This window comes from Gekko japonicus, unplaced genomic scaffold (assembly GCF_001447785.1).
Source record: "Gekko japonicus isolate JY-2015 unplaced genomic scaffold, Gekko_japonicus_V1.1 scaffold7821, whole genome shotgun sequence".
NCBI lineage: Eukaryota > Metazoa > Chordata > Lepidosauria > Squamata > Gekkonidae > Gekko > Gekko japonicus.
This window is the reverse complement of record NW_015171741.1, coordinates 1-12,493: the sequence shown is the minus strand read 5'-3', so window position 1 is coordinate 12,493 and position 12,493 is coordinate 1. Positions and strand designations below refer to the sequence as shown.

At 43.2% G+C, this 12,493-nt stretch overlaps 1 protein-coding gene across 1 annotated transcript; it reads right to left on the bottom strand.

Annotated features, from left to right (window-relative positions):
• Positions 1–193: 193 nt before the first annotated feature.
• On the bottom strand, positions 194–10,956 carry LOC107117874 (vomeronasal type-2 receptor 26-like; the record flags this gene model as incomplete). The annotated part of the gene is made up of 6 exons (XM_015420037.1): positions 194–1,101; positions 3,361–3,487; positions 4,538–4,765; positions 6,380–7,237; positions 10,058–10,349; positions 10,829–10,956. Coding segments are annotated over 6 exons (2,541 nt in total), but the record flags the coding sequence as incomplete, so codon positions are not given.
• Between the last annotated feature and the right edge of the window lie 1,537 nt (positions 10,957–12,493).

The window sequence follows — 12,493 nt, the reverse complement described above, 5'->3', positions numbered from 1 at the left end:
CCTTTGAGAGTTTTGGGTAACTTTAGAAACCATAAAGACTGATTTAAGAATGATTTATTCCATATATTTTTCAGATAAAACACAGCAACAAGATAGAAAACACTCCTAAGCATATTTACAATCTTTTAAGTCCATTGAAATGGATAGGCTTATTAGAGCATAACTTTATTTAGGATTGCACTACATTCAGCAGCTATTTCAATACTTTTTTCCGTATTAGCTGTTCCCTGTTGTTCAGCTCAGGTCTCAGGATCATGACATAGCATTTGGGCAAAAAGATGCAGCCCAGTAAGCCAGCGCTGGAGGCCAAGATGGAGAAGATCTCCACTGCATCCATGTATTTTCCTTTGGTGCTCAGATAAGTTGGAACAAAGGACATCCATACACTGCAAAACACCAGCATGCTGAAAGTGATAAATCTGGCTTCATTGAAAGCATCGGGCAACTTTCTACCAAAGTAAGCTACGACAAGGCTTACAAGAGCCAAAAATCCCATGTACCCCAGAGTATAGAAGAACATGTTGGTAGACCCTTCGTTGCATTCCAGTATGATCTCTCCAGTCATAGAATGCATATCAACATCAGGGAATGGAGAGTCATTACAAAACCATGCTGCACAAATACTTGCTTGGATGAATAAACAGAGGAAAACAACAGAGTTCGCAAACCGTTTCCCCATCCATTTCCTCATCTTGGATTTTGGCTTGGTGGTCATGAAAGCCCAAACTACTGTGATGGTTTTGGCCAACACAGAAGAAACAGCCACCGTGAAGATGATACTAAAAGCAGCTTGGCGTAACTGACAGGAGAGTCTCTCAGGCCGGCCAATGAATAGCAAGGAGCAAAGGAAGCAGAGCAGGAGAGAGATGAGCAGAGAATAGGTGAGTTTCCGGTTATTGGCTTGGACAATGGGAGTGTTGTTGTACTTAAGGAAGATTCCAAGCACCACAGTTGTGGTCAGAGACAGAGATAGAGACAAAACAGCCAAACTGATGCCCAAAGGTTCATTATAAGACAGGAAGGTTATAATCTTAGGATGACATCCATTTTTATCTTCATTTGGATACTGATCTTCTGGGCACTGGAAACAACTATCCATATCTTAGGATAAAAAAGAAAGAAATGAAATGAAACAAAAATATTCTTTGTTAGTTCTTCCAAACCTTCCACATTCTGAAATCTGCTGTGTGGTACCAAATGGAGGTGATGGAGACATTTAGGTTATAAAATATACATTAAGGTACTTTTGGACTTCTGTGATGATATAGGAATGTTTTCCACAATTCAGATTTATGTTCTATCTGTTTATTGAAAAAGGATTAAATGATCTGTGACACAGTTGTCAAAGTAGGAATTGTGGATAGATCTATTTTTGGTGAGAGAGTAGGATATTTATGTCTGTTTCTCCCCCTCCCCCGTATGGGGAAGTGCTGTGACTTCGTATTGGTCTTTTGTTTCCTTATATTACTATACTCATAAAGCTACTCACCAAGTTGTAAATGGAGATTTACAACAAATTACCACAATCATCCAAACGCAATAGAAGTTTTTCATCATGCTCCCTTACAATACCTAAACATCCTGTTCATCATTAAAACGATTTGACCTCTCAGTCCGGCATTTTGCTCAGACACTCCACGTATGGTAGAATCTGGCCAAAATTCAAGGCGGGGGGAGGCAAAAGTAGAATGAACTGCTCAGCTGTAGCATCTTGAAATTTTCCATAGACATGTAGGTATTAGCTGTTTCCTAGTGTTTTTTTGGCTTTCCCAGCTTATCCCTTCTGTTACATAATATAGTAAACTAGACAGACCTCTCTAACACCAACAATGGTACAGCCTATGCCTAGAAACCGGACTGATTAGACTAGAGGCTAGGACAATTCTGGCCTCCATTTACACCTGGCTGGGGCTTTGCTATAATCCCTCAGACACTACCACCCTAATCCTTAGAGACATTCATTGCTCAACTTGGTTTAAGGCAATCAGTCAGAGGATATCTTTACTTGGGTCCCTGCAAATAATGCCTATAGAAAAGCCTAGGGTTATGGTTAAACAAGGGTATATAATATAGAAAGGCAGAATGACATTGCAAAGGCCCCATCTTATCTGGCCCCACAGAAAATGAAATATACAGTAGCCTCTGCAACATATTTAACACTTCTAGGGGTTCCATCACACCACAGGGCTTTCTCTATGGCCAGATGCAATATCTTCCCATCAATGGTAACAGAAAGCTGGTATAAAAAGGTAGCACTGGCAGAGTGGCTCTACACCTGCGGTGCAGGGAACATAGAATCGATCGAACATGTAATACTACATTGTAGGTATTATGAAGACAGCAGAGTAAAGATCATCCACCCTATATTGGAGAGGTTTTATGGATTTTCAGATGTGGAAGTAACCCAGAAACTATTATTTGATCCTAATCTACAGTTCATATTGAATTGTGTTAAATTTTTAGCTGTATTCCATAAAATTTGCAAATATAAAGTCCAGAAGTAAATTAGAGGTCATGTGAGCTTTTGAGGATATATGTGATTCAATTATGCTGTAAATCATTCTAGATCTTATTTGAGCGCTTTTAGAATTGTGGGTTTTAAACATAAATGTTATAGACAAGATAATCAAATATTTAAACTTCTGTGTATGGTGGCATCTATAATATTACTGTAGTTTTGATACAGAGATTTCAGCTGGTTATAAACTGAATAAAAATGATACTACTCTCACCAACACTGGTGTGTTGGAGCAGCAGTCCCTGAGAGTCCCCTTCTGAGACTTATCTGCAAAGAGGCAAGGAGGGTAAAGTCAACCCACTGAGGAACTATAAACCAGGGACCACTTGCTGAAGCAGTAACTTGCCATCACTGCCTTCCAGAACCCCCCCCCTCTGTAAAATGAATTTCCCATCCTTCATCTAGCCCGGTGGTCCCAAAGGAGACTGTGTTTTAAAGACCTGAAAGTTTCTGAGATGTCTGGAAGAACCAACAGGCATACCCTACTTGTTGTACAGGGAAAGAATGCATGGGAGTAGATCATGAAGTAATACGATCAAAACAGTCCATTTTGGAAAACCAGGTCAGAAAATGAATGGTTTTGGAACCTTAATAAATTGGTCCGAGTCTCAACTTTTCTCTTAAACAAAAATGTGTTTTGGGTGTGGGAGGTGTTTTGCTTTGTTGGTTTTGTTTTGTTTGCAAACCGCAGAATTCCATTTATTTATTTATTTATTTATGCTTTCAGCTTGTATCCCGCTCGAACCCCCCAAGGGGTCCCTGAGCAGCTTACAGCTACTCTTTATCCCTATCTATGGCCACATCCATGGCCTCACTATGCTTTGTAATGCGAAGTCTCTTACCCTCTTTCTCTGAAATCTTCCCTTCTGGACATGGCTTACAATCATAGCAACAGAAAGGCTCTCCTTCCTTAATTTGTCTGCTGTAGCCTGGAGGGCAGTTGTCATTACACAAAGCAAGGGGCACAACCTGTCCGTGAAAAGAGAGATGAAACATGCATTTCATTTCTAGGGTTGACAATCCTATCCAGAAGGCAGCCATGATGCCCACGTATGGTTTAAACTAGGTTTCACTGAAGCTAATTTGCAATAATAATGATGCTCGCCTCTTCTATCATAGAATAATGGGAAGCTTCGACTGGCTTCGAGCATCTTGGGACATCTACCCTGACTCCCAATACAGCCAATATTAAACCTTCTTTTAAAACTGTAGCCTGCATATAAGAACTGTGCAGAGAGGCTGCAAACTTCATCCGTCCTTCCCCCCAGCTGACACTACTCAGGACTGAAGGAGTATCCCCAGCTGCAAAGTTAATGCTTGGTTGGCTTAAGCAACCCCCATTCAAGAATTGTGGTGTTTCAAGCATGGAAACTGAACTTAGGCTATGGTGACACGGAGCATTAGGCACGGTCACACAGAGCATTAGAGGGATGGAAGATAGGCGGATTTTCCAGGCGCGATCTCACCGCCACATCTGGGAAGCATCGAGCTCCCGTGGCGAACCCGAGGCTTCCCACGGAAGATGCGCGGTAAAAAACTAGTACCTCGGAGGTACTAGTTTCCTGAAACCGCGGGGCAAGGGCGGGCATCTGATCGCGTTTTGGGTGGTAGTTCCGGTGCCTGCCCATGTCCCCTCGCAAAAAGGTGTTTTTTTCCAAAGTCTCCATGGATGCGCACAAGCACCCAAAGGAGCATGCGCACATTTGAGTTTTTTTAAAAACCCAACCTCGTTTGACCCGCGCCCCGCTTCTTTGTGGAGTGACTGGCATCTCCCCCCTACCGTGGGACCTCCATGGGACCTCCACGGTAGGTCTGCTTGAGCAACCGCGCGGTTTTTAGCCCCGGGGCAAACAGCCACGCTTCCCTCCCGTATTTTCCTGCCTGTGTGCCCGCAGCCGTATTAAAGAACACAGACTAGATCAGTTCTGCTTAGCGTAATACATACAGCAGTACGAAAGGGATTATGAAAGCATTTTCCCATTTAGACATGGACCCTGGAGCTCACAGTCCAGATCTTACCTGGTTAAATCTGTTGTGCCATTGAATGAGGGTCTCATTAATGGAGAACTGACTGCCTTGTGGAGCTTGGGGATCCATTTTCCCTACTTTCTCTCTCAGAAAGGATTTATTTGGGAAAGTAATCCAGTTGATAATATCAAATCCACCCTTCGATTCACCATTCTCATTGAAGGTCACCTCGTCCCCGGCACTGTTGTTAAATGAGATGCTCCTCAGAAAAGAATGAAGCTAGGATGAAGGGAAATTAAGGCAAATTATAGGAAAGTGAAGCAAGAGGAAAGAGTATGTTCTCTCTGATTCTTTGTATTAGGATGGAGGTTGGCTGTTTCTTGGAGCTAGGGCTCTTGTTTTTCTTGAAAACGAAGATATGGAAATGGCCCCCTCATTCCAAGCCTCTCTGTCAAAGGAAGCCAGGGGTGGAAGTCATATGATCTCTAACCCATGATATACATACTTTCCATGGTTTCTTAGAGAGAGGGACAGACATAAAATACAAGCTACAAGCTACCTTTCCAAATGCCTACGATACCATCCTGGAGGTGATCTGCCACCTCACAGGATTTCTCCCATCATTATTTCCTACCTACGCTACACCCCTGGGGTTCCCAGTGGGAATTACAAATGTTCCAGGGGAAGGAATCCAGGCCTGTGTATAAACCCGCCCACACTTGGATCAATAATTCAGGGATCATGAGGTTAACTGACAAGACAATTTGCTTTTTAGAACTGAACAAGAATATTTTTTATTCATTAAAAACATATAAACAAAGGTAAATATTAACAAAGTTGTTGTAGGATGTCAGCTTTCAAACAGGTCATGTATGCCAAGAAATGAAGAGCTTCCAGGCAGATTTTAACCCTCTGTTACATTCTTGATCACACATTAAACATAATCCATTGCTCTAACCTTTAATTCTGTTACCATCTCTAAGTCATGATTGTTCCAATCCTTCCTATTTTCCATTATCCTGTTATGGTGACCTTTTGATAACCCCCTAACCCCTAACTTGAGACCCAACATACCAATTGCCCGATTCTAACCTGACTCCCGTTAGACAGCTCCAATTGTTCCGTTCCAAGTGCCATTCCCATCCTCTCTTCTTCTGCTCAGCTAGATTTCTCTACCTGTCACATGCCCCTTTCCCGTCAACCCCTCTTCTGGATTTAATATTTACAGACACCTTGCAGAGTATGACTCTGTTTTGAACTGGAGTGGGGTATTTCTTATTCTCATGAAAGGTCATCAGCAGTGACATTTTCATAGCCCATCTCATGAACGATATCAAAATCACGGTTCTGGAGTACAAAACTGCATCTGAGTTGTTTGCTATCAGTTCCTTTGTTGAGGTGGAACCAACACAAGGGAGAATGGTTAGTCTGCAAATTAATAATTCTACTGCATATAGACAGTCTCTGGTTCTCTAAAGGCCACATCATTGCAGAAAGTTCACAGTACCTGGTAGATATTCCTATAAATGCCTGTGATGAGGTATCCTAACTTCCAGAAGGGACCTTTGGATCCCTGGCATCACAGTTCATCTCCATACTACAGTTTCTCCAGAGAAAATGGATGCTTTGGAGGGTGGACTCTATGGCATTATATCCTGTTAAGGTCCCTGTCCTCCCAAGGCTCCAGTCTTAAATCACCAGGAATTTCCCAACCTGAATCTGGCAACCCTGACCCCCAATCCCCCTCTGGTAGCTGGGGTGACCTAGCAACCCTGTCTGTGACTAGTGCTACTACCATTTGTAGAGGAGATGGGAGTGTTTCTGCATGGCCTCAGACATTAATCTGTTAATCAAACATGAGATCTTCAGTCCATGGGAAACTTCAGTCCATACCTCAAAAGCTCTTGGCTTTGAAGGCCCCTGATGGTCTTCTTCCACCATTGTTTTGCTTTTAGTGCTGGATGAATACATAGAATGCAAAGACTGTGCCACGGCATGCACAGCATTGTAAATGCTGTAGCTTTGGCTGGTCATGCTCATTTCAAAAAAAGGCCCAGGAAGAGTCTCCAGCTTCTCTTCCCCAGTGCATCTTTCCTTGTTTCCATCACTCACATCATCACTATCTGGAAATAAACAGTCAAAGGCCTGTTGCCAGAACATTTTGACGTAACCATCACCCTCAGAGCTGGGATTCAGGATCCGAAGGAAATTCTGAAACCCCTCAACCTCGTTCCAATGAAATGCAATGGATAAGGCCCCGTGGAAGATTTTTATGTCCAGTCCTCTGTGAAATGTCTCTGATGAGAAATCCCAGTGGGAAGTCAGTACCCAGACCTTTTCAATAGGCTTCGAACCTCGCAATACGTCCAGTACTAGAAACCACAGCACTTGCATTGCAGTTCGAGAGTCAGCATTCACAATATATATATTGACACTGGGACTGGATAACAATGCGACCATGTCCATCCAATGACCTATCATGTCATCCATTTCTAAATATACACTTGAGTTTGGTATTTTTTGAGTAAAGGCAGTACAGATACCATTCTGGGAAAACAAGTGTTCCAAAGTCCGCACAAACTTTTCTCCTTTATCATCAGCTGTTGAAATAAGCCCAACCCACTTCCAATGAAAATGCAGCAGAAGCTGAAGAAGTCCTGCATATTGATATGCTTCATTGGGGACCATGCGGTATAAAGAAGAGCCCAGAGTTTTATCACACTCAAATGAGTCAAATGAGCAATAAGTGACCTAAACAAGAAGATACAAAGGCTTATATATTTTTAATTATGTATTTAAAACATTTATTTTTAAAAAAACAAATTTTATTATTTGGATATATTGACATATTCAACATTAAAACTTTTCTTTCAACATATACCCTTTTCTCATTCCTCCTACCCCCCCCTTCTCTTGGCCTCCCACAATGCCTCAGTGGCTACGGATTACACAATTTTAAGGTAGGCAATGAAGAAATTGAAATAAATATTTTCTACTCAATGAACAATCAAAAGGGAGATGGCATCCAAAAATCAGAAGGGAGACTGAGTCCTTGAAAGGCAGCCCTGAAGGAACTTGGGAAAAAATCAAGTTAAGAATGTGTCACTGTAGACCATGATCAAAATAATTCTTTCTATGGTATTCCCCATCCCTGTGTAGGGATGTGAAAATTGGATAATGAAGAAAGATGAAAGGAAGAAAATTTAATCCTTTGAAATGTGGTGTTGGAAGAGACTTTTACAGATGCCATGGACAGATCAGTGGGTTATAGATGAGACCAAGCCCGACTTCTCCCTAGAAGCAAAAATGACTAAACTGGGGCTCTCACACTATACTGGCTTGCAGGCCCAGAGTATCAGGTGCCAGAAGTCAGGTAACACAGAGTTGTTCGGCCCAAGGTCAGAGGCCCAAAAATCAGGCAAAGCAGTCATTCAGTCCAAGGTCAGGGGTCCAGAAGTCAGGCAAGCAGAGTCAGTGGCTTAATGTCTATTGTACATGTTGTGCCCATGCCTAACAGCCTCTCTTGGCTGGTTCTCCCTAGAAGCAAACATGACTAAACTGGGGCTCTCACACTATACTGGCTTGCAGGCTCAGAGTATCAGGTGCCAGCATTCAGGCAACACAGAGTCATTTGGTCCAAGGTCAGTGGTCCTGGAGTCAGGCAAAGCAGAGTGGTTCAGTCCAAGGTCAGGGGTACAGAAGTCAGGCAAAAGAGAGGTTCAGCCCAAGGTCAGAGGTACAGTAGTCAGGCAAGCAGAGTCAGTGACTTACTGTCTATTGTACATGTTGCATCCATGCCTAACAGTTTCTCTTGGCTGTTGGCCCACATCTATGCTTGCAACCAGTTGCTCAGAAGCAATTTTGTAACTACTCATCATTATTATCAGCAAGCAGCTGGCATCAGGCCAGGAAGTGTGCACTTTGCCATCTAGTCTTGTCTGCAGCTCTGTTCTCAGCCTCCATCTGTGGCACTCTAAGGGTGTAGGTGAGTGGGCTGGAAATGGCTAACTGAAGTTCACCTGCTGAATTAGGTCTGGAGGGTGTCAGCTATTGGCTATGAGTTCTGACAAGCCTACAACTCCTTTTCCTGCTGGACAGCTTCTCTTAACTCAAGGTTGGCTACATGAGGCTCCTCTTCTCCTGAACAGATCTTGTTATCACTGAGCTCTGGCTGACTCATGACAAATACTTTGGTCTCATACAATAATGCTAGGAAAAGTTGAAGGCAGCAAGATTACAGGACATCCCAACATGAGATGGATTGACTCAATAAAGGAAACTGCAGCTTTCAGTTTGCAAGACCTGAGTAAGCCTGTTAAACACAGAACATTTTGGGTGTCCTTAATTCACAGGGCCATCATCAGTCAGAAGCAACTTGATGGCACATAATTCACACATGATTATGTTTAGGTAGAAAAACATTCTTTTCACTGAAAATTCTAAACCTGCCTATCACAAGGTCAGTGTGCGTGAATGGATAAGGCCCCGTGGAGATTAGAATGGAGAGTAGAAATAATCATACGGCCTTCCCTTCCTCCACACATAATCACCTCGTCATTCACAAGGATGACTGAGTGGAGGAAGAGGCTGTGCAAACTTTCCCTCCTGTGTTCAGTGATGTTGGTTTTGGAATGCTGCTGATCATGGGGAGGGAAGATTCACGCGGGCACTTCCTCTGCACAGTTGCTGCTACAGATGACCATGAGGAGGTATGGGCAGGGGCAGCGCTCTCACTCGCCCTCTCTGTCCCCACACATTCAGGAAATTCATGGGTCCATCAGGCTACAACTGCTTCCCAACTGAGTAGCATTCATGGCTTATTTCCACGTCTAATGTCAAAACAATGTAGGTAGAACAGGAGGAGAAAAGGTGACTGGTCAAAGACATGTAGAATCCTTCATGCTCATGCAAGGACTGGAGTATATGGAGCCTTCTGGATCCACGTATGCCATGAAAGCAACTCTGCAACCTGATCCTGTGTTTTAGAATATCATCTAGAACCTAGACATAATCTTGATGCAAAGCCATTCCTAGGGTTTCCTACTATGGAAGGCGCTTGAAACAACAAGAGCAACAATGAGAACAGTTGTTTTAACAGTTGTTTGAAAGAAACTTGGTGCACAAAGGCAGGCACATATGGGTTAGAGTTGTTCTTCAGAAAGTTATGCAGTTTACAGCCAGGGGATCCCTAACCAGTGGTCATCGTGAGGCCCAACTTCAATATGTCGTGTTGTCCTCCTCACACTGTCCATTACTCATTCCAAATCACTTCCTTGCTTTAAGCAACTAAACCTAGGACCATAAAGGAATCCGCACCCATGCAATTGTAATTTCATGATTCTTATGACTGGGTGACAGTCTAGCATGAGCAATTTGGACTGCTTTCATGATAAACCATTCATCTTGAGCCTCAACATTCTCTTTGTAAAGTGAACAAACCTCCTCTGTTCTGTATTGTCTTTTTTCATTCTTTCATTTTCACTCCAATCCCCAACCTAGTTTCTAGAAATAAAAATTTGCTTGTTGTAATTCAGGCTTGTGAAACAGCCTCTTTCTGCATGCAGAGCGTACCTGTGGAGTCTTGTAGATACCTAAAATGGTGGCCATGTGGAGAGAGGTCTCAGAGTCCAGGCCCCCGATCACGGCAACCAGATTATTCCAAGTGTCACATTTGTAGTTGAGGACCGTCTTCTTCTCAGTAAAGGCAAGGTTCAGAGTATTCTGATAAGTGATCCGTGCATTGAAATAGCTTTCATAAATGTGCAACCCCAAAGTGTGGTTGGGTAAGATCTGGGGGCTCTCATTGATTTCCTTCACAGCAAACACCAAGGACAGGACATGCTGGTAGCTCTTCAGAATGAAGCTAAAGCAAGAGGCACAAGATGCATAAACATCTTCAAAAACCCTGTCCCTCTCTTTTCTATTAATACACAAATATTTAACGCAGAGAATGATATGTTGGTCCTTTCTTTTCTATTAATACACTAATATCTAATGCAGAGAATGATATGTTGGTCCTTTCTACACAAGGACAAGCAACAGAGCTTGCACATAACAGGTATGATCCCTCACAGGTTGTTTTTAATCAGCTATTTAATATTGTTGGAGGGAAGGCAGCATGGTGTAGCCCAATCTTGCCAAATTTTGGAAGCTAAGCACGGTTGATACTTGGAAGGGAGACCACCAAGGAAGACTCTGCAGAGGACGGCAATGGCAAACCACCTCTGCTTCTCACCTCCCTTGAAGACCCCTAGCTAGCTAGGGTCCCCAAAAGCCAGCTGCACTTTACGTACACATTCAATATTATTCTATCGATATACCATTATGCCATGATTTCCTTACATAGGTTCATCGGTAATCACTTCCTGGGGGTTCTCAGTGAAGAGAAATGAAGAGTAGGAAGGCATGAAGAGCTGAGAAGTGATTCCTCCAATGATCAGGTCCCCTGGCTGATAACGCTGGTGTTTGATCTGGAGGGGATTGTTCATAGAACACATAGCAGCAGAAGACTTGCCTTCCGATTCAGAGGTCAGAAGCAACCACAGAAAAAGCAGAGTCAAGACAATCCCTAGCATTTTCAAGGACAATCATCCTTCTCTCAGCTGCACATAGTCCTTTCTTTTCTATCTAACTCTGCGGTCATCTTACATTACAACCTCCAAGACCTGGCCTAAAATCAAGATCAGACTGGCAGGCCCTGTGTGTCTACATCCTTCATATCCCCACCTTCAAATGGTTGTTGGGTATTTTATAATTTTCAGGGGTGGATATTTCCTACACTTATAACTTGCAAAGTCTTCTGAACAATGGAGGACGGATCATACTGGTTTGAGATAATTACTAGGTTCACGGCCACCTCCCCAGAGGACTGAAATTAGCGTGAAAATGGGGGACTGAAAATACACTGAAGAAAACATCTTTGTCCCACCTTGGCATAACTTGCCTTGACATCAATGTGGCTATTGTTTGGATAGGAAGAGCACCTGGGCTCCACAGGATCACAAGAAAGAAAACAGAACCAGATCAGTTAGCCTGCAATCCTATGAACCCTTTCCTGGGAGTAAGCCCTACTGAATGTAATGTGACTTATTCTGAGCAGATCTGCTTAGTATATCCATCCAGGATGCTGCAACTGAATAAGAAAGGGATTGACCACATTAGTGGACATAAATATGGTTCAGTTAGATACTTTGACCCAAGGGCTATGTTCTCTCCCCCCCCCCCCGTTGAACTTTGTTTTAGTGTTTTTCTCTTTCTTCCATGCACTAAAACACTCTGGGATATACACAACGTGTAAAGACAATCAAGTTGAATTTTCTGCATCTTTTCAGCATGTACTGAGCTGAATCACTCTTCTGAGCCTTGAAGACATAGCACTGGATGCAGAATAAATTGGCAATTCCCCCTGCCAACAGCAGATTGAAAACTCTTCCTCGGCACACTATTTGTTTTATTTAATTTCCATTCCCTCAACTTGTGCCGGTCAGCTAAAACCAGGCCACTGAAGTCCGCCTGTGTAAGGGCGACCCCCCCCCAGCTCCAAACTCATTGCAGCTAATGCTTCTGTGCCTTGTTCCTGAACAGAATTGTGCCAAGAGATGCTAAGCCTCACTGCCATCTCCTCATGCTGTACAGCAGCCAGGGTTTAGGGGACTGCTGTTCAGCCTCAAGGAAACCCACCCCCTTGTGCCCCCTATAGCCAATAAGTGGCCAGCTCGGTGAACTTCCTTCATCAATAGATTCCTCAGAGTGCTTGTCAAGTTTTCCTGCCTATCTCCTATTGACCTGCACATTTCTGGCAACCTAGTTAGGGTCGGAAGAATCCTTGGGATGAGGCCTATTTAAGCAACATATCAACATCAAGATAGTATGAAGCTGGAGGAAAAGGGGCACATCATTAGGCCAATTCAATGTCCCTCCCCCCAAATTCCTGATCATCTTGGGGTGACCAGCTAATCCCATATTGTCATAAGAACACAAGAAAAGTCAATGTTGGATCAGGCCAAT